We start from the raw sequence: 20,544 nt of genomic DNA on the forward strand, positions 1-20,544 counted from the left end.
TCCTCAGTGCTACCCAGCTCCAGCCAGATGCCTGCACAAAGCAGACACTCAACAGAGACGTGGACATACATGCTTCTTGGATAAGTAGCAATTTTTACCTTCTCAAAATTGTATTGACTTAAGTTATTAAAACTGCAGATTCTATCAGGAATAGACGTCACTTATGAGATTCCAAGACCATTTTCTGGCAAGCAGTTCAATACAATAGTGCTACCCCAACAAAGGCCGGCGCGTCAGGGAGCTCAGAGCAGCTATTGGCTAACGAGACCTTCATCCCCTTTTATGAGTGACACGCAATCCATGTGCATGGACCACTGTAAACATACATAGAGTGGAGTGCAACCCCACATTCAAGAGACCATGGGCTGCACAGACTGATGAAAACCCATAGTGCGATGTCCTTCAGCATTTGCATTAAGGCTGTTTCTGTATATACTCCAAAGAACTGATGAACAGATTCAGAGAAAACGTCTGCTTTATTTATACAGAGGAAATAACTGACTGCTTTTTCTTTTTCAATGAATTGTTGTGACTCGATAAAGCATGTTAACAACATCTAGACACCGTGCTTAGCACTGACCCCGGCAAGGGAGGTCTCCTTGTCACTCCTGTCTTCCCGAGGAGATAAACTGAGGCTCAGAGACCACACACTTAGCAAGTGACAGGGCTGGGTTGTCCAGTCTGTTGGAGTTAAAGCTTACACGACACCCCCCATTTAAGCAAGGTAATGAGGATGGAGGGACAGGTAAAGCTGTATCTTTAGTGTGTTTAAAGCCTTTGCAGACAGAATGCTGCCTGGCACCTTCTGTGGCCTCTGTTTTCTATGGGATCAGGGGGTCCCAGGCAGTGACAGAGTTGCGATGGAGAATACTACACAGAGCAGGTTTTAGCACTCTGAATGTACTGGTTCATTTTAATTTTAATTTATGTTTTATTTTAAATAAAAGCTTTTGAATAAATACAGTGGAGCATCAAGGTTAAGAATGCTGACTCTGGAGTACAGGCCTGGGCTTAAATCCCAGCTCTGCCACTTTTCAGTTGTGTGACCTGGGGAAACTCTTCAGCTTCTCTGAGCCTCAGTTTCCTGGGCTGTAAAATGGGGACGATCACAGCACTTACACCAAGGGGTCACCGTGGTGCTGAGACGAGAGGACGCATGTCTCCCTTTAGCCTGCTGTTGGGGTGTGGTGTGCCTTGGGCCCTTCGCTGACCCTGAGATGGGGGACAAACCCCACTCATGGGCCCTGGAGCCCAGCAGGTGAGCTGCTGCTCCTTGCAGGCTCACACCACACCTGGACAAACAGAGGTGCCACCCGACAGGGGTGGCAATGGTCCTGGGGTCGAGTCCCGTGCCCCACCCACCTCCCAATGACACTGTGGAGCCCCCAGCCGTCACCTACCAGCGGACTTCGGAGTGAACTTGTCTCGGTTCGCGGCGCACACAGCCAGCAGTCTGTAGCCGAGATCCAGGTCGAACCCTTGCTGAGCTGCCACCCGACTGACCACCTGCCAGCAAGATGGGGAGGAAGGGCAGGGGTGAGTAACTGTCCACGCCAGGCTTTTGATCCCAGAGTGGTGGATGTGCCTGGTTCACAGGTGAGGCGGGCAGGCTAAGGCAGGTCCCCAACATCAGGCAGAGCTGGGACTCAAACTGTATCTTTCCATCACTCTGCTAACATTGGTGAGCACCTCTTCCATGCCAGGCCCTGGGATCCTGGCCCCTGCCTTTGGGGGTTTCCAGTCCGGAGGTGGGCCTGATCTCAAAGCCCAGGCCCTGTCGCTATCAAGGGCTCAAATTAGGCCACATTCTAGAAGTTGGCTGGGGGTGCTGTACCACCGAGTTTTGCATGGCCTCAGGCCAGGGTCTTTATTCCCCCGGTGCAGCTCTTCAAACTCCCTACCAAGCCCCCAGCCCCCAGAAAGTCTCTCACTCCTATCACCTCCCCGCCCCCTCACTGAGCACCAGCACCCACCATCCAGGGGAGCTCGCTACCCTCACTACTCCAAGCACGGTCCCCACTCAGAGGAATCAACCCCTCCTGAATCAGGGCCTGGGGAGAAGCGCCGATTTAGGACACACTGCTTCCCTAGAGCTCCAGCTGGGAGCCGCCTGACGGACTGCTAAGAATTCCCCAGATGGACACGCCTAGGCCCCCAGGCGCCCTGCAGCCTCTCAGATCCAACACTGCAGGGCTGTCTCCAGAGCGAAGCACCGGCTCGGCTCACGGGAGGTGCCCCTAAGAGCACCAGTGGAAGTCTGCCAACATCAATGCATTTGGACAGGAGGTCCCACCTATCTCCTTGTAAACCTCAGAAGCATGGGCGGGAATGGGGAGAGGTGATGGGCGGGGAGGGCTGTCAGTCCCTGGGGGACAGTGAGGGACAGGGTGCTCTGGGGGCCCCACAGATGGCTCCGCAGGCTCACACCCGCCCGGCGCCGCCCCGTCCACGCCCATTCCCAGGTGTCCCACCACTGCCAGATCTGTTCCCTCCTGCCCGCCTTCCTCATTAACAGCCGCCAAATTAGGTTTCCTTATTAAGAAGGAAGGACCTTGGAAAATGGAGTCGTTTCAGGAAGCAGCTGGGGCGGCCATGGCTGATGGGGAAAGGAGGGCTCCCAGACGCGGCGCTCAGTCTTGGGAGAAAGGGAAGGCTCCGTCGTCCAGTCCCCAGACACCACCTGCTCCAGAGGCTCTCAGAGGTCCTCAGAGAGCCTGGGCTGCCCTGGGGGTTGGCCCAGCCCCTGCAGCCATTAGGATAGTTCCCCAATATCTGTCTTATATTTTAAGGGTTCATTACAGGGCTCTAGAGCTACAAAGTGTGGGAAAACCCCTAACCGAGGCCAACTCTCTCATTTAAAAAAATATGGACACTTGAGGCCCAGAGAGAGTGGCCCCGGTGAGTCAGGAAGGAGCCAGGGGAGCCCGCCTTCCCAGGACCACCAGAGCCTCTTGGAACAGGGCCCTGCCTCCCCGCTCCCATCTCCTGGGACTCTCTGTGCAGGGAGGAGAAAGGATTTCTCAGGTTAGAATGTTTGCTCATCTTCTCCACTGCAAACAGAAGGCCCTTTCCCCTCAGGCCTCTTTCCCACAGGCTCTATTTGCCCCTGGACTGTGGTTCTTAGGCAGCATCCCGCTCCCGCCACACATAGACAGACTCCCCAGGGCAAGGGCCTTGTCACCGATAGTCTCACTGTCCGAGCAGGAAAACCAAGGCCCCCAATTCCTCATGGCCTGTTGCGTATTTCAGTTCTGCAGACACAGACACTGGAGAGTGGGGAGGAGGGTTCTGGAAGGGTCACTTCCGCTCCTGGCTGTCACTGGGAGGTGAGCCCTGGGGTGGATGCGAGTGAGCACAGGCAGTTTGTTTGGACTGGTGCATCAGTGAGGCTGCTGTTTGTGGGACACGTTGACACAGCAGTGTAATGACTATGCTAGCTCCCAGCTATGAGGGCTAAGCAAATGCTTCATAAGTAGTGAGGCACCAAATTCTCACAACAGTTTGACAAGGTGGTACTGTTTGTTATCTGTACAGATGAGAAGACTGCAGGTGAGAGAGCTCGGATGTGATCCCAGGCAGCCAAGCTGCAAAGTCTTGGCTCTTTCCAGGAGAGGACTTCTTTTCCAGCGCACAGAGGGTTAAGGCCATAATTCCCAACCTGCATGGAGAACCCTCAGGCTCTGGGTTGAGGGCAGAAAGGCAGAGGTCCTTCTGTTTAGCAAATACTGGCTAATCCTGTTGCTCTGGTTTAAAAACAAACAAACAACAGCAAAAAAAACCAACCTAGCTAAATTGAGCAAGAGAGGCCTGGAATTGGTTATAAGGGCTGTCTTGTAAGCTTGGGAGTATCTCTTTGTCACCGAGTCCCCTGAGCCCAGTGTTCAGAAGGGTCATTGGCTCCAACAGTCTCCTTTTACCAAGACACAGAGAGGGCAGGGCCTGGCTGAAGGTCACCCAGCACAGGTGTGGCAGAGCAGGCTAAGCTGGACCCTGCTACTCTAGAGTGCCTCGTGCACTGTATTGCTTCCCCTGGTCAAGCCTGAGGACCCCCAGAAAAGCTCTGTGAGGTGGGTCTGACTGACAGTGGTGGGGAGGGTGGGATTAGCTGAGCAGCCTCCTGTCGTGTTTCAGGAGGCCTGCTCCCAGCCCAATGTGTGTGAAGACCCCTCAGTGAAGACCCCTCCCCAACAAAGGCTTGTGGCGTGTGGCTGCGGCACTGCTGCCCTCTGCTGGCTGCTCAGGCCCAGCCAGCTCAGCCCAGCCCACGAGGTGCTCCTGAGGCTGACCTGTAGGGCCTGGCTGTTTGAGACTTAGATCCCAGGGTCCGGGGGAATCTACAGGTCGGGGAGTCCAGCCCCTCAGGCCACAGAGAGGGAAACTGAAGCTCAGAGGCGAGAGAGGGGGCGTGTTCAAGGTCATGTGGCACTTATATTAGTCCCATAAAGGGAGTGTGTTGCTTTGAAAAGCAGTCAGCCTCCTGGCCGTGAAGCAGGACAGGCTGTCTGGGAGATGCTAAAGAAGGGGTTCCTGCTTCCGGCTAGTGGCTGGACTCTGACATCCTATGAGGCAGTCAGGGGAACTGGATGTATGCCGGGTCTGTGCTCCAATCCTACTCCAATCTATACTGTGCAACCTAAGGCAAGTTACTTAATCTCTCTGAGCTTCAGGTTCCTCTTCTGTAAAGGTGCAAGAACATCCCTCATTTCCAAGGTGTGTGATGGCCTCTGCCAGTTCTATGTGTCCCAGTTCTGTCTCATGGCTATTCCCCAAGCCCCTCCGGGCAGAGCCCTCCCTTTCCCAGTTTGCTACCATTCTCAGTGCTGGGGTGGACAGGTATTTGTGGCGGCTGCTGCTCCTGCTGCTTTGGAGTCAGGCATGAGATGGGGCTCTGGCTCTGCCACTTACTAGCTGTTCTATTTCACCCAGGTGATTTAACCTCTCTGGGCCTCAGTTTCCTCATCTGTGAAATGGGTACAAAAGCTCCTACTTGCAAGGATGTCAGCCAGGACCAGGCACACAGCTCAATGAGTGCTGTTTGTGAACATACCCCCACAGCTTCAGCAGTGAAAGCTCAGAGGCTGTGGGCAAGTCCTCACAGGAGAGATGGGGTGGGCATTACTGCTGCGCTGACTGGTTTCTGTTTCCCTTTCCAACCTCCTCTTATACCCGCCTCCCCTCTCCTGTGCTCTGGCCACCTGAGCCGTCTTTCTGTTACTCGAGCAGATCAAGCATGCTCCACCTCACTGGGGAGAAGAAGGAGCAAGTCCAGAGAGGCCTGATTTTGAGGGGTCACCCAGAGAAGGGGTTCAGCCCTGCTGCTAAGGGAGGGGCTAAGGAAGAACCTGGTCCTGAAGTGGAAGTGGTGCCTGGCAGATGCTCCTCCGGAGGGGCCACGGGGCTCCTGCATTTCTGCATCCTGGGGTCAGAGGGCATGAAGGGGAGGGTAAGGCAGGGACTGCCCTCCGTCCAAGGCTCTTCACCCCAGGGCCTAGCCCTCAAATGGCAAAAATATGTCCATTTACTGCCTGAGGCTAAGTGGGTTTTAATTTATACCTTCCAAGTAAGCCAGATCCAGAGGAATTTGTTTGCAGAAGTCCCCCAGGGGATGATGGCAACCTGCAGGGCTCAGGCTGCTCTCTGGATGGGGAGGGGGTGTGCAAGTGAGTGTGTGTGTGTGAGTGTGTGTGTGTGCTCGGCAGCCTCGTCCTGCCTAGGCCCCTTGGGCTCTTTCACCTGTCCCACCCCACCCCTCCCCCTGGGGCACGGCTGGGGCTGAGGATGCACAGGGTGATGGGAGGACTGGCACAGAGCCCGAGGCCTTCCCTGCCCCCCTTGCAGGGTCTTCATAAGATGCAAGGAGACAGTGCCCGGAAAATGCCATGGGCACCAAGGGTGTCTTCTATGAACCTCCAACACCGCCCCACCCCGCCACCTACTGCTTGCTGCTGGTTCTGCTGTACTGTAAGCGACAGTCAGACTCGGGTCTCAGCAGCTGTGGTGGGTGGGCGAGGGGCCCCTTTCTGGCTAAGGAGCAGGCTGGGGGTGGGGGTGGGGGACAGAGCTGGCCAGTCACCCAAGTGTATGCCTATTAAGCTAGGGTGCAGAGCTGGCACTGAGCCTCCATGTGCAGTTTCTGGAAAGCCACAGCCTCGACCCCCGCCAGTCAGATTTCTACAGAGTCCTCTCTGGGCTCCCTCCTCCAGGAAGACCTCCACAATCCTTCCATCCTACCCTCCAAGGATGCTCTGCTTCAGAGCTTGAGTCTTCACAGAAATCATATCCCATCACTCACCTGCTTAAGACCCTCCATGCGCTCCCCACTGCCTGTCATATAACACCCAAACTTCTCAGCTTGCAGGCTCTGTGTTAGTTGGTTTCTGCTTCCCTCTTCGACCTCATCTTGTACCGCTCTCCCTCTCATGTGCTCCAGCCACCTGAGACCTCTGTCTGTTCCTTGAACACATCAAACCGCAGGGCCTTTGCAAATTCCCTCTGCCTGGAATACCCTTTTCTTTCATCTTCCCCTAGCTGATTCCTTTTTGCTATTCAGGTCTCAGCTGGAGGTGACCTCCTTGGAAGACTTTTCCTGACCATCACCTTGCCCGCTCTCACGGGGTGCTGTGTTTAGTGTCAGCCTCCCCCACTGGAAGGTAAGCTGCTTGAGAGAAGCCCACTGTGCTCACTGGACTCCCCTCGGAGCCCAGCGCAGGGCCCAGCCCACAGCAGAAACTTGATGAATGTTTGTTGAATGAATAGATGAATGACAGGGCCAGGGGCAGGGCCAGGGGCAGGGCCAGTTATTGGTCATCTCATACCCACCTGCCCATCTAGCCTGGCCAAAGCCATTGTCAGATTCAGCCTCAGGTCCCCACCTCCTAGGCAGGGTCAGGCTTGGGGTGGGATGCTGGGGAAGGGGGGCAGCCCCACCTCCTCCTTCACGTAAGGCTGCCAGCAGCTGGGATAGGAGTAACATCTGTCCTTGCCCGAGGAGCTTAGCCTGAACCAGGATCCCCACAAAGAGGATTAAGGGAGCTGGGTGAGGGAGGGGGAGCCCAGGGGGCTGGAGGATGAGGAGGCCTGGGCAGTGCAGGCAGCTGCTTGATTTGGCCCAGTGGCCCTGAGGGAGCCAGATGGTGTTGGCTTCAGACAAATGGAGGAGCCCCAGGAGGGTCCTGGCTGCATCCCTGCTTGGCATCCCTAATGGCCAGGAGCATCCCCTCTAGAGGCAGATGGGTCTCGGCTCGAATCCCAGGTCCGCTTCTAATTGGCTGTGTGACCTTGGGAAGTCAGTCAGTCCCAACATCTCAGTTTCCACCTCTATAAAATGGGCAAGAAGGCAGGACCAGCCTTGTAGTGGATTCAGTGAGAGGGCATATCCAGCGGGCCACGCTCAGTATCAGCCCCGGAAGAGGTGCTTTGCAGTGATGGGCCACGTTAACATCACTACTTCTTTTGCTCCAGTGCAGGCCATGTGGGCCTTTTGCCTCTCACCTGTCTGGAAGTTTTCACATGGTGCCCTTGGATTTTACCCACCGTTCGCATCTGGCCAGGCATCCATCTCGGCCCCCTCCTTCCCAAGCCTTGGGGTAGCCGGGCTCCTCAGCAATTTACCCACATTCCTTTTAAAGCTGACTCAGGACCTTCTGAGCAGCTACCCTCCCTGACTGCTGATGCCTTCACACTTACGGATACAGCTCATGTGGCTGGGGACACTCACAAGCTTCAAGCTCCTTCCACGTGGCTATCAGCTGGTAAGCTTCTAAGCCTGGCAAATCGTACCACCAGCTCTGGGCCTGGCCCCTGCCCAGTTTGCATCCTAGACCCTTACCAAGCTGAGTTCGTTTCAGTTCCCTGGGTTCTGTTGTATATCTCGGCCTTGGCGTGTCCCGTTCCATGTGCCTAGGACACTCTCACTGCCCTCAGCGCTGGTGCAGGGATATCAAACTCCTGCAAGTGTGTCAGGGGCTCCCTTTTCTCAGTCTTCTGCACCTGCCCCCCAAGCCAGGCAGATAATGCTTCCCTTCTCTGTGCTGTCTCCAACCTGTACACGATTTTCTCAGCGGTCCCTGTCTACATCTGTCTCCCTGACTAGAAAGGGAATCAGGCTTTGCAAGATCTTATTCATCTTCAGTTTCCCAGGACTTAGCAGAGGGGATTGCATATGATAAATGAGGGATCAATCAGTGTTTATTTGGATAGATGGGTGGATGTAATAGGAACTCAAAAAATGCTTATATGAATAGCTAGATGGATGGATGACTATAAAAAGAGCTCAATAGATGTTTACCTAAGTGAATGAATGAATGACTGGATAAAAGGTGGATGAAAACCCTTCACGAGTCTCTCTGCTTTACTTATAATGAAACATTTACCCACATCAGACTTGGAACTTCTTAAAGTAGGACCTGTGTCTTTCTCAAGTGTGGAGAACCCAAGTAATGCTGAGGACTCTGTCTCCCCATCAGACCAGGTTCCCTGTGGGTGTACATGTGTCAGGGGTATACACAGAAGGGCCCTCCTTTCCAGCACCAGCCTTCTTCGCTCTCATCCTCTGTTATCTGCACCTGGATAGGCATGCTGGCCCCCAGCCGTCTTCCCTGGGTGCAAGCACAGGTGGGGGGGGTGCACACTCACCGTCAAACAGCCCATCAGGCTCTGCTCAAAGGGCCGCTGGAAGGCTCGTGGGTCTCCACACCAGTCCAGCAGCTCTGTGGCGGCATTGTGGAAGTTGGCAGGGTTCTGTAAGTGCTGTGGGAGAGGGAAAGGAGGCAGCATGAGGCTCCAGGAGTGAGGCCGGCACAGGTTAGAGTGTGGGAGTCTGGGGCGGTGGAGACCCCGGGTCTCCCTGGGAGGAGACACAGAAAGGGGCAGGCCAGGATTAACGAGTTTTCTCAAACTCCCTCTCATCCACCTTTGCTTTGTATCCCCACCTCCATCCCTGTCCCTGGCAGGATGGGGATTAATGGCCCCATTGCAAAGATAGAAAAACCAAGTTCTAGAAAAGGGAAGTGATGTTAGATATTAAAATGTTTTCTGGATGCTGGCAGCGGGGGCAGAAGCCTGCGGGGTTCAGGAGGGAGGCACCGGGCTCCCATACTTGGGGCTGGCTCTCCCTGACAGGACAGACGGGCCCTGGAGGTTCCTTCTTGATGAGGCCCCTCCCCTCATCCTCTCACTAACCATCACCACCACAGCCCAGCTCTGCGCACCACTAGCGTGAAGGGGGTCAGAAAGAGGCCTCCAGGCCACACCCAGCAGGGAAGATGCACTCAAGCACACTGTGCCCAGGTAATTGTCACAGCGTGGTCGGGTGTATGTGGTTTAGCCTCTCCTGTTCTCCAAACTCAGATTTCCTGGGCCTAGTCTGGCTGGGCTTGGGGGCGGGGGCAGGAGGGGGGATGCTGGCATGGTTGAGAGTGGTCCTGGCCCGAGCTCAGGCCCCGCCCAGTCATGGGATCCGACTTGACAGAGACTGAAGTCTGGTAGCAAGTCCTCTAGATTCTGCTTCAGAGCCAGGCCAAGGGGCTGGTGGGGGTGGGGGAGGGGTGGCTTCCATGTTACCCCTTCCTTCTTTAACACTTTTCCATGCCTTCCCAGGCAATGCCAGAGTTAGGCACTGAGTCCAAGGTCACGGAACAGGTTGGGGCTAAGCTGGGACTCCAGGCCTGGGTGTGACTGCCTGTGGGTCTTCCATCAGGACACCTAGAAGTTATCCACAGGGGTTGGAGTATAAGCCAGCTGCAAAGGGGATGGTGGTGCCTTCTGACATCCTTATGTCCTTGGTGCTGGGAGAGACTGGGCTGTCCCCAGGGCAGCCACTCTCCCCCAACATGCAGCACTGAGTCTGCCTTGGAGCCAAAGCAGAGAGGGGCCTTAGGAGCTGCCAGGACCCAGAATTGGGAAGTGAGCAGATGTGCTGGGGGACTCCCTGTGGGGCCCAGACTCTGGAGTCACACCACCTTCACCCACAACTAGCGCCTGACCTAGGGCAGCCCCTCACTTCTCCGAGCCCCAGCCGCCCCATCTGGAAAATGGGGATGACAGATCACAGCTTGGTGGCAGGAATTTTTGTTTTGTTCAGGGCGTTATGACTGCTATCACAACGTGGTTTGTGTGAGGCAAGATTTAAAAATGGATGGAGGAAAAAGAAACAAACTGTTCTATCCTCCCTCTGGGGGAGAAAAGGGAGAGGGAGAGACGAAGGAAAGAAAAGGGCAAGTGTGCAGCAGCACAGGCCGCCGCGGTGGGGCTGTGGTGAGGAGTAAACAAGACGAGGCTCACACGATGTCTGGCAAAGCGCCTGGCGCGTGGGGTGCTCCCCAGTGGGGCTGCCCTTGGACTTGACTCTGCCCCCCAAAGGCTCCGCTGGAAGCACAGCTGCACTGACCAGCTCCCAGCCCTGGCTGCACATGCAGCTCTTTCTTTAAAGACAGAGCTCCCCGCACGTGATCTGTGGAAGACAGGAGAACTTCCACGCGTAGAAGCGTCCCCCTTGAGAGGGCAGCAGTGGGCCCTCACCTCTGCCTCCTGTGCCCTCTAAAACACGCCCTCTCCAAGGCCACAGGCAGCATCTGGTCTCTGTGTGGAAAGCCATGCAAATCAGTTAATTCCCTGCCCAGCAGCCTCCCTCTGCTAACCGAGTTATTCCGTTTATTTACATGATGTCACACCCAATTAACAGGGTCAGTGACCACCGCATGGCGCTCTCAGAGTTGCCTGCCCACAGCACCCAACCCTGGCACCACCTCCTAGGGCTCTGGGCTTCCAAGTGGCCTCTGAGGCCAGTCTCAGGGGCCCAGTTTTGTTCTGGCCCCCAGGCACCCAGCCTCCCTTATCTGGCCAGTCCACCTGGGAGCTTCTCCACCCTTGCCCCAGCCAGCTCTCATGGCCTTCAGCTTGGGCTATGGGTGGTCACTCGTGGGCGCAACTCATCGGTAGAAGGATGTCCGGCATCCCGTTGAGTAGCTGTTGCTCGGCGGCTCCATGGCCTTGGCCAGACCTCCTCCCTTCTCTGTACTTCAGCCGTCCATTTAGACTACAAGGTGACTGGTGTGTACAGAGACTAAGAGATGCAACGTGATGAACAGGACAGACCTGGACCAAACCCCATCTCAGCCACTGAGTCATGTAGCCCTGGGTGTGTTCCTGAGCTTCAGATATCTCTTATCTGCAAAATGGGATGGGGACAGTTTGCAGGGTTGCTGCAAAGTTTAGAAACAACATACGCAATGACATCCCCACCGCAGAGCAGGTGCCAGGTGAAGACTGCTCTTGGTCAGTATGCTAGGGTCTCTGTGTGGTTTCTTGTTTCTCCTATGAGCTCCTTGAGAGTAGAATTAGTGCCCCATTCACCTCCAGAACCCCAAAGACAGGCACAAGGCCAGGTCCAAGCAGAGATGTTTGGTGAGCAGTTAGCTGTCCAAAGGATGGTCTGTCTAGAGCAGGCCAGCTATCTGGCAGCTTCAGAACAGGTCCCCAATGCCACATGGAGGGGCCAGGGCTGGGTGGTTGTGAGCTTGGCCAGCCTTTGATGGTCTGGAGATGGGAGCTGGGGATGTCCAGATTTGAATCATAGGCAGAGGCCTACCTGGCTGTGGTTGTTACTGGATGCTACTAATAATTCATCCCCTACCAGGAAGCCTGCCCATCTCTTCAATTCCTCAAAAGATCTGGGCTCTATCCACTGGCCACTGAGCCTGCTGGGGTAGGAGTAGGGGACACCAGTGCCCACTCTAGGGATTGGCTACTCAGACCAAGTGATGATGAATGCATCTTCTTATCAATCCATCTGTGAATCAAATGATCCATCCATTTGTCTACTCACCCATCCATCCAAAAATGAATCAATTCATCCATGCGTCTATCCATTTGCCCACCTACCCATTCATCCATTCACTACTTTATCCATCACTCATCCATCCATTCATCTAACTTCCTATCCATCCAGAATCTATCCAACCACCCACTTATCCATTCACTCATTATTTATCTATTCATCATCTATATCCACCCACCTAACTGCCCATCCATATGTCCATCCATCCACCCACACATTCATTCCCTTAGCTATTCACCTATCAGGCCACTTCTCCCCTGTTCTTCTCCAACATATTTGGGCCCTACCCTGGCCTGGGCTCTGCTAACTTACAGATGAATACGGCCCACCCAAGGAACTCAGCCTGGTGGGAGACCTGATGCATATACCCCACAGGGCCTATAGCTTAAGGTAGAAAGAGCAGGATGGGTGAGGGAGCTGGGTGTCCAGGAAAGTTGGGGCTCAGAAATGGGAGGTGCAGATACTCAAAAGGGCACCTGGGGTTTGGGAGGGCTGCTGTGCAGGAATTAGCTCATTTGCATGGATTTGCATGTGGAGCCCAGATGTGCCTGTGACCTCTGAGTGGAGCACATTATAAAGAAGGCACTGATTCTTCCAGTACCCAAGGCTAAGAAAGCACAAGGGCAGCTAAGCCAGGGGCCTGGAGGGAAGATGGACAGCAGGGTGAACAGGGGCTGGCGAGTGCCAGCAGCAGGTAGAACCAGGGTGGGTGGGGAGGGAAAGGTGCGCAGTCGAAGTGAGGCAGGGCCAAGAGTTCGAGGTTGTGAGGCCCCTGATGGGAACTGTAACCCTACCAGCCAGAGGGAGGCACCGCCAGCACATGCATCCTCCTCAGAGCATGCAGACTTTTCTCTTCTGATTAGGATACTGGGCATCTGAGAATCAACAGCCTTCAGCCAGTAGCAGCTGCCCTCTGGGGAGGCTGTGGAGCAGACAGACATCAGTGCTGAACTGTGTGTGACCGGAGGTGCGGGAGAGGGCATGGATGACGCAGGGAGCTCTGGATGGCCCAGGGGGCATCTGGACATCCAGCTCACCCTCACACTTGCGCCGCTGTCTGGCTCAAAAGCAGAGCTGTGTGTGTGTGGGTGCACATGTGTGTGGGGGGCAGGCTGGGGGAAAGCAGCGGAGGCAATCCCTGGATTTTGAGCCTCTCAGGGACCCACTGGCTGGGCGCGCATCAAGATGCCCATTCTACAGACGACTGGAGATGAAGTGGCAACTTAATCAAGGTCAGGAGGCCAGTGAGTGGTGGACCAGGGACTCAGGCTCGCTGACTGGTAAATCTGAGACCCGGGTACCTTGCTTCGAGAGGGCTGCCTCTGGGTGGGGCTCTGCCTATGCTAGACCCCTGGGAGGTCCAGGGAGTAAAGGGCATCCCAATTTCTGGTGATGCAGAATCAGACATAGGGAGAAAAGTCAAGTTGTGAGCAGGTTTTAGGAAGAGCTGTGTGGCCCGCACATAAAGGGCTCAGGCCCAGGGGCTTGACTGTATTTTTAGGGGTGGAGCCACTGACAGCTGATCCCTCATGGGCAGGAGAAACTGGGTCAAAGGCAGAGCTGGGAGAGAGCTCCGCAGAGCCTGGAGGAGAAGGAGGAGGAGGGAAGGGCTGGGGAGGAGGGAAGGGCTGGGGAGGAGGAGCCCATCGTCTGGTTTCTATTCTATGACTGTGAACAGAGGCATAATTGGCATTTGGGAGAGCTGTTCGGCTGAGTTCAATCTGTAACAAGTCTTCTTCAATTTCCTCTCCTCAGACCCAGCACAGGCTTCCGAGATTGCTTTGCTTGATGCTAATGAAAGGACACACATCTCTCATTCCCATGGACCAGCCTCAGCTCCACTGGGCCCTGGTGTTCAGGGAAGGCAGGCTGGGTCGGGGTGACGCTGTAAGCCCCCCCTCCCCCGCTTGGCTGGGGTCCTGAGGCCGGAGGCCTATGGGGGCTACCTGAGCTGCCTGCTAAGCCCGCCTAAGCAGCATTCCCTTCCCTGTCGCTGAGACGTATTAGCTGGTCACCTGCCTGCTATGCGCCAGACTGGGCTACGTGCTTCACCGATAATATCCTCACAGCATCCTATGAGGTCAGCCTCATTGGCCCCATTTGACTGGAGGAACCGGGGCTCAGACAAACAGAGGGACAAGCCAGAAATCACACCATGGGTACACAGAGGAGTTAGGATTTGGGCCCAAGCCTGTTTGACGTCAAAGCTCATGCCCCTTCCAGCATATCTGCTTCCTCCTGGTATAACATAACACTCCAGAGTCTATGCAGGGACACTGCCACCCTGGGCTGCAGGGAGGCTGAGTTCAGAGGGCAGGCGCACCACTCCTAGTCACCACTGGGGGGCACCCGCTCTTGCCCAGGCTCACCCAGGCGTCTTAAAAGTGGGACCTCTGAGTCCACTGAGAACGTTCTCCACCTCTGAACAATCCAGACAGGGTCCTGGCAGGCAAACTGCCTCTTAAGCTTGGTGTGAGCATAGGCAGGAGGGGGACCTTGCATCCTCTGGAATGAGGCCCTCCTGGCCAACAGTGGGGCTGGGTTATGTGACTTCAGGTGACTCCCTTCCCCATTCGTGCCTTGGTTTCCTTTTCTGTAAGATGATCGAGTTTCCCAGGACCTTTCCTTTTCTGTTTCTTTACAGAGAACCACCGAAGCAGAGGGGAGGGGAGCTCGGGTCTGGGAAGATTAGGTACTTCACTGCATCCTCAAAATAGCCCAAAATGCACAGCAGAGCCCAGAAAGGGCATGACACTGGCCCAAAGTCACACAGCTGGGAGGAGATCGAAAGGGACAGGGCAGAGCTGACATCTGAACCCCAGTGTGTGATGCCAGTGTTAGGCCGGTCCACACCAGCCACATTCTCACGAGGAGGGTGGTCGGGAGCCTCAGGCAGTCAGCTGTCACCTACCGTCACCTCCACCCAGCAACCTGGGTGCTCAGCTACACAGTGTAGTCTAGCACGTCACTGCCCTGCCCTCGCCAGCTGTGCCAGGCTGGCAGAGGAGGAGGAGTGAGCCTAGGCCACACACTCACCTGCTTGATGCACTGCAGTCGGTCATTGGTCTGTTGGATGTGCCTGTCCATAGAATTCATTCTGGCCGTTTCGCTGGGTTCTACCCGAGAGCCATGAACGTTGTCCAGCCTGTGAAGACACAGAAGAGCGGGTGTCATTAGGGTTGTGCCAGGCCCGCCAACCTTGTAGCCACCTTCCTGCCCCCACGCAGGCATGCTGGGCCCAGTGGCTCCCAGCAGGTTCCAGGGCCCTCTGCCCCGACAGCCTCGCTCTGGAGGAGGAACTGTGACCATGGCCGCCCAACCCTTCCCTACACTCAGCCCTGGGAGAACCCCACCTGGGCTGAGGGCAGGAGGTGCTCCTGGGTGGGTGGCTTATGTGAGCAGTGGGCAGGCATGTCCCCCATGGGCCATGGAACTGCACGCTTGCTTACACGCATTTCTACACACACACGTGTTGGGTGGCGGTGGTGTGGACGGCAGCCCCAGCCTGATTCCCAGTTCAGGGCTTAGCCCACTCCATGTGGCTGTGTGTGTGTGTGTGTGTGTGCGCGCGCGCGCGTGCACATGTACATGGGGAGCGTACCATGTGACGACCTTCGCTGCGTGTGCAGTGTAAGGGCAACAATCCGGTCGTGGGTGCCACGTGCCCTTCCTGAGTCCCCCATGCCTTAGAGTTCTGCACACTTTACAAAGCACAATTCTATTTTTAACCTTTGCTCTCCTGGGAAAGAAGGAGGGCAGCAATTAGCACCACCACCCCTTTTCCAGATAAGGAGACTGAGGCTCCGAGAGAGGTAGGGGGCTACCTGGGGTGGCACAGGGAGCCAGTGCCAGCGCCCAAACCAGGAACTGGGGCTCTGAATGCTAGTTCATGGCCGAGTGGTCGGGGTACATGGATGTCACACTCACCAGGCTCACTCTACCTGAATGGCGCTGGGCCCGGGGAATGTGAGCGTGAGTGTGACTTCCTTCTGGGGGGTAGGCGGAGGCTACGCAGAAGAAGCCCTCTGGGCTCCCCAAAGTCCCTGGGGTCCCCAGGCCTCTCCGGGGAGGCTATGAAGGCAAAGGCAGAGATGGAGCTAGAGACAGAGGGGGAGAGGCAGAGAGGCAGAGAGAGAAGGGAGAGGTTCAGCTCTGTTTCACCAACTGCTCAGGAGTCCAGGTCCTTGAGCCAAAGCAGGAGTCTGCCCGTTGCTGGCTGAGCTTCCCCTCCCAGAACCCAGTGGGCATTTCAGGCTGCAGACACATGGGTCAGACACAGGGCGCTGATCAGAGACCTATGGCCCCTGGCCTTCTCTGCTACCCTGCAACACTCAGGCCCCTCGTCTCTGGTCATGTCACCAAAGGTCCCATCTGCCAAGCACTTTCTGTAGGCTGGGCCCTTGCATTCTCTCCTTGACTCCGTACATCTACTCTGTAGGACTGGAACCATCTCCATTTTACAGATGAGGAAACTGAGGTCCAAGATCTGCCAAGTTCCCAGGGCCAGAAGGAGCTTGGACTGTGTTTGTCTGCCTGTCCTGAAACCACATCCTGACTCTCTGCCCCCAGCACGAGCACCCTGGTTGAGGGAACCAACAGCATGCCTGGCCCCAGCCTTGGGAAGAAAGCCCTGGTCCTCTTCCAAGGAGCTCCTCACCGCACGGCTCCTTTAAAGCACGTCTCATTGTTCCATTTGTACTTGAAAAGGCAACTCATTTGCATGGTTCAAAAATCACGGGTGTCCGGTGAAGTGCTGGCCTTGTCCCCTGCCCCCAGGGGCACTTCTGGAGAGAACCACTATCATCCGCCTCCTGAGGGACTCAGAGAAGCAAATATCTATGTGTACTATCCTCTGTCACCCCTTAAAACATAAAACAATAGTATTCTATATACACTATCAGGACCTTGCTTTTTTCCCCCTCTTAATAACATTTCAAAATTTATTCCACATCAAGACATAAAGAGTCTTTTCATTTTCTAATGGCAGCACAGTATCCCAGGTACTGATGAATCATTTGTCCAACTGCCCATCTGAACGTCCGCCCCCGCCAGGTGCTGTTCTAACACCTGAGGCCCTAGACAAGGCCCTTCTGCTCAGGGGCTCACATTCCAGCCCGAGTGATGAGGCCTGAGCCGTCCCCAGATTTTTATTACTACAAACAGTGCTGGAGGATCACCTTTTATACTGGTCACATCATCAGGTGCGAATTAATCTAGAGGACACACTCCTAGAAGTGGAGCTTCCAGGTCATTCGGGCATTTGTACTTGGATAAATCCTTTTTGGGTTCACCTGATCTTGGTGCTCTGCAGCAAAGAGGTAAAAATGGGGGTAGTGCCCCCACATTGATTTTTTCCACACTCACCCCACCAGCAAACCTCCATTCACCTCACTTTTCACATTTAGACACCCAGACATCCAACTTCTCCATCATTTACCTGTCTAGATGCCTGTTCATCCATCTGTCCTTCCATCTACTCATCCATGCATCCATCCAAACATTTTTATTCTCCAACTGCCCATCCACACATGCTTCCAACTCACTCAGGAAATACTGTCAATATTTTATACCCTACTAGATCTATGGGGTGTGGAGAGATTATAACGAAATCATTTTCTTGGGCTCAAGGAACTCTTGGTCCAAGCCTGTACCCATTCCATGTCACCTACTAGGTGACTATTTGTTGCTCTCCTCTTATAAATTAGGTGCTGGTCCAGGCACTGGATATAGACACTGTTACTATATCCCCACTTTACAGATGAGGAAACTGAGGCTCAGGGCTTATAGTAGCAGGGGCTACAGAATCCTGGCTTTCCCTAAACTTTTGTATAGTCCAGGGGTGCCCACTGGAGGCTGCTGCAGTGCCGTAAGTGTGTGTGTGTCCAGGGAGAAGCAGTGACGAGTGTCACTCCCCTTGCTACCCCTGCAGGCCTCCCGAGCTGGGGCTGAGTTTCTCCTCCTGAGTTTACCTGCACAGAGCCTCACCCAGAGCTCCCATGACAAGGGCTCCCAGGGCCAAGGACAAGCCATGGTGGGGGAAGCAGGGACATGGGGGGGGGGGGCAGAACAGGAATGAGACAATGCCATCTTTGGTGAGGCCACTTCAGTTCCCGATGCCAGACACCACCTGAGTGGAAGTGTCCCTGGTGGTCTCCCAGGCACATGGTACACAGGGAGCTAGGCCTTTTCAGCCCTCACCTGGGGCAGGAGTGAACAATGACCACCAAGGTCCCAGTTAAAGAGTGCTGTGTCCACAGCCAGTGGGGCAGGGACGCTGAGCCAAAGAGACCCATTAAACTAGCTCAGGAGGAGCCTGAAGAGAAGCATAAAGAAGCCCCAGGCTTCAATCCCCTGTCCGCAGGCGGCAGCCAACCAGGACAAAGGGCCGGCCCAAGTGGCCAGCAGGGGGTGCTGTTGATGAAGCTGCTTGCCCAGAGGGGTGGAAATCTGCACTGTGGAGGTTTGGGGCTCTCTCATCAGGGCCCTCCTTCTCTGCAGTGAGCACCTGCGTGCTCCCGGACAGAAGGGCTTTGAGCAGGCTCCTCCCATTTGTAGAGCAGGATGGTGAGGAGCAGGGGTTAGGTGGCCTCACGAGGCTCTGCCTCTTAAGTAGGAACTTTTCCCTGGATGGGCACAGCATTTTGTCTGTAGGGTCAGAGACCTGGTGGGGCCTTGATAAATCCTTGCCGAATGACTGACAGATTGTTTCTGGGGCCTACAGATGCTCAGCCCACCCAGGGAAGCCCCAAGCAGGCACCAGGAGTCCAGACCCACCCAGAGAGCCCCTGGGGGCCCTGAGGTTGTCCTCCCCTGTTGAGCCATGGCCAGGGCTACAGGTCTCACCAGAGGAAGCAAACAGTAGAGGGGAGACAGACTGTCCAAGTTTGGGTCCATCTCCACTCTGGCTCACGGGCAACCCTGGTCTGGCACCCAATGGCTGGACTGAGTTGGCTTCTGGATTCAAAGATGCTTAGAATGTCATTGGCCAAAGGTATTTTGAGGTCTCCCACCACCCTGAGTTTAGCTAATTTATTCTCAGGAGTCTGAGGCCCACAGGTGATGTGTCTAAGGTCACATGGCACATCTGGGCTGAGTCTAGACCCCAGGGGGGCTTTTCTCCAGGTCAGGGCTCCATGTTGTAGGAACCAGGAATGAACGGCCGGGCCTGGGATACCGGCGAGACCCAGAGGGTAGAGAGGAGAGACATCACAGATCACAGGGACAACTGTGTGCCATGTATGTCTTAATCTATAAAAGAACAAGATGTCTGGCTGATTAAGGAGACACTCACAGATCAGGTGACATTTTTAAACCACCAAGATCAACGGAAAACTGGAGTTACTAACACTAGGAATGGACGGGGCTGGCAGCTCTAGCCCCTTCAGAGAAAGGGTCAAGGCCTGGAAGGCTGAATGTCTTGGGCCTGGAGAAAAGAGGCAGGCTGAAGGATGGGGGCAAGAGGTAGCAGCCTGAGATCTTCCATTTGTTCCACACCCGCTCTGTTCAGGCACCAGGCCAGGCCTTGTGAGTTGCTAATTCACTTAATCCTAAAAGGCTCAGAGAAGTGAAGGGACTTGCCCAGGGTCACACAGCCAGGATGGTGCTGAGCTGAGATTCAAACCCCCTGCCTTTCTAACCATTCATATGTCGTTCTTTCCATTCCTCCAAGACTGGAGATCAGAGCCTCCTGGAAGTCCTCACCCAAGGCTGTGCCTGGACCCAAAGAGATGCTCCCCTGGTTCCACCCAACCTGCCCAAACCCATCCACTTGCTTCCAAGGCCTTCCCAGTGCTGCTGGGCTCCCTGCATGCCGGCCAGTGTCGGGAAGTGGCGAGCGCTCAGCGGCCAGCAGAGGTCGCCCTCCGCTGCAGGAGCATCACTGGGCTTGGCTGCTGCCTCCCTCCTCCCAGCCTGGCCTCCTCTAAGACTCCACAAGTGGCTGCAAATCATCCGTGGTGGCTGCAGCTCCAGAGCCTACCACAGCCGGGCCCCCTCCCAAGCAGAGCTCACTCTGGCCTGGCCCTGCGTGCACCCACGGCCTCGGCCCTTCCTGACATGTCTGCCTCGGAATGGCGGGGGTGCTCAGGTGGTCAACCCCCTGCGGTCCCTTCCTCCAGTCCTCAGTTTTCCCATCTGTAAAATGAAGGCTGGCCAGCGGTTCTCAGCCCTTCAAAATCCAACATCTTAGGATGTCGGTGTGAGGAGCTCCAGCTGTTCGGAAAACGCCATCTCAGACAAGCGTGGAATGCTTACCTCCAGGACTGCGAAGCCTGCAGGCCCAGGACACGCTGGGAATGCCGCTGTGCCAGGGTCACCTAAGACTGAAAATGCTGCATCTTTCTCTGCTGCACACTTTTCCTTGCGCTTATGCTCGGCTTAATTGCGTGTGGGCAGGTTTTCTGATGGTGACATCTGGATTGGCCCTGTCTTCCCAACTCCCGGGGGGGCTACTGAAAGGGCAGAGCTTCTATTTTGCACTTATCATCACCAGGGGGGCGCCGGCGAGCTCGCCCTCAGCGGATCACAGAAGGCCTGCTCAGGAAAGGCCAGAGGCTCTCAGGGCTGCTCAGAGGCGAGACTGTTGAGAGCTGAATGGGCACCTGGGGACCACTTGGTCCTGTACCCTCCTGTGACAGGATGGGAGGCAGGGGCCGAAGGAGGGGAGGGACACCAGGAGGCAAGGGCCGAGAGGCACTGGAACTCGTCTC

General features: G+C 55.4%; 1 protein-coding gene across 5 annotated transcripts in view; it reads right to left on the reverse strand.

Annotated features, from left to right (window-relative positions):
• ZMIZ1 (zinc finger MIZ-type containing 1) overlaps positions 1 to 20,544 on the reverse strand; it is a 229,032-nt gene that overhangs the window by 90,511 nt on the left and 117,977 nt on the right. For all 5 annotated transcript variants that reach the window (XM_064487995.1, XM_064487994.1, XM_064487996.1 and 2 more), the window contains 3 exons: positions 14,873 to 14,981; positions 8,635 to 8,748; positions 1,401 to 1,506 (listed from right to left, as the gene is read on the reverse strand). In XM_064487995.1, coding sequence (XP_064344065.1) covers positions 1,401 to 1,506; positions 8,635 to 8,748; positions 14,873 to 14,932 — 280 coding nt within the window. In that variant the 5' untranslated portion in view covers positions 14,933 to 14,981. The remainder of the gene's footprint in view (positions 1 to 1,400; positions 1,507 to 8,634; positions 8,749 to 14,872; positions 14,982 to 20,544) is intronic.

The sequence above is a fragment of the Camelus dromedarius genome, chromosome 8 (genome assembly GCF_036321535.1).
Source record: "Camelus dromedarius isolate mCamDro1 chromosome 8, mCamDro1.pat, whole genome shotgun sequence".
NCBI classification, from domain to species: Eukaryota; Metazoa; Chordata; class Mammalia; order Artiodactyla; family Camelidae; genus Camelus; species Camelus dromedarius.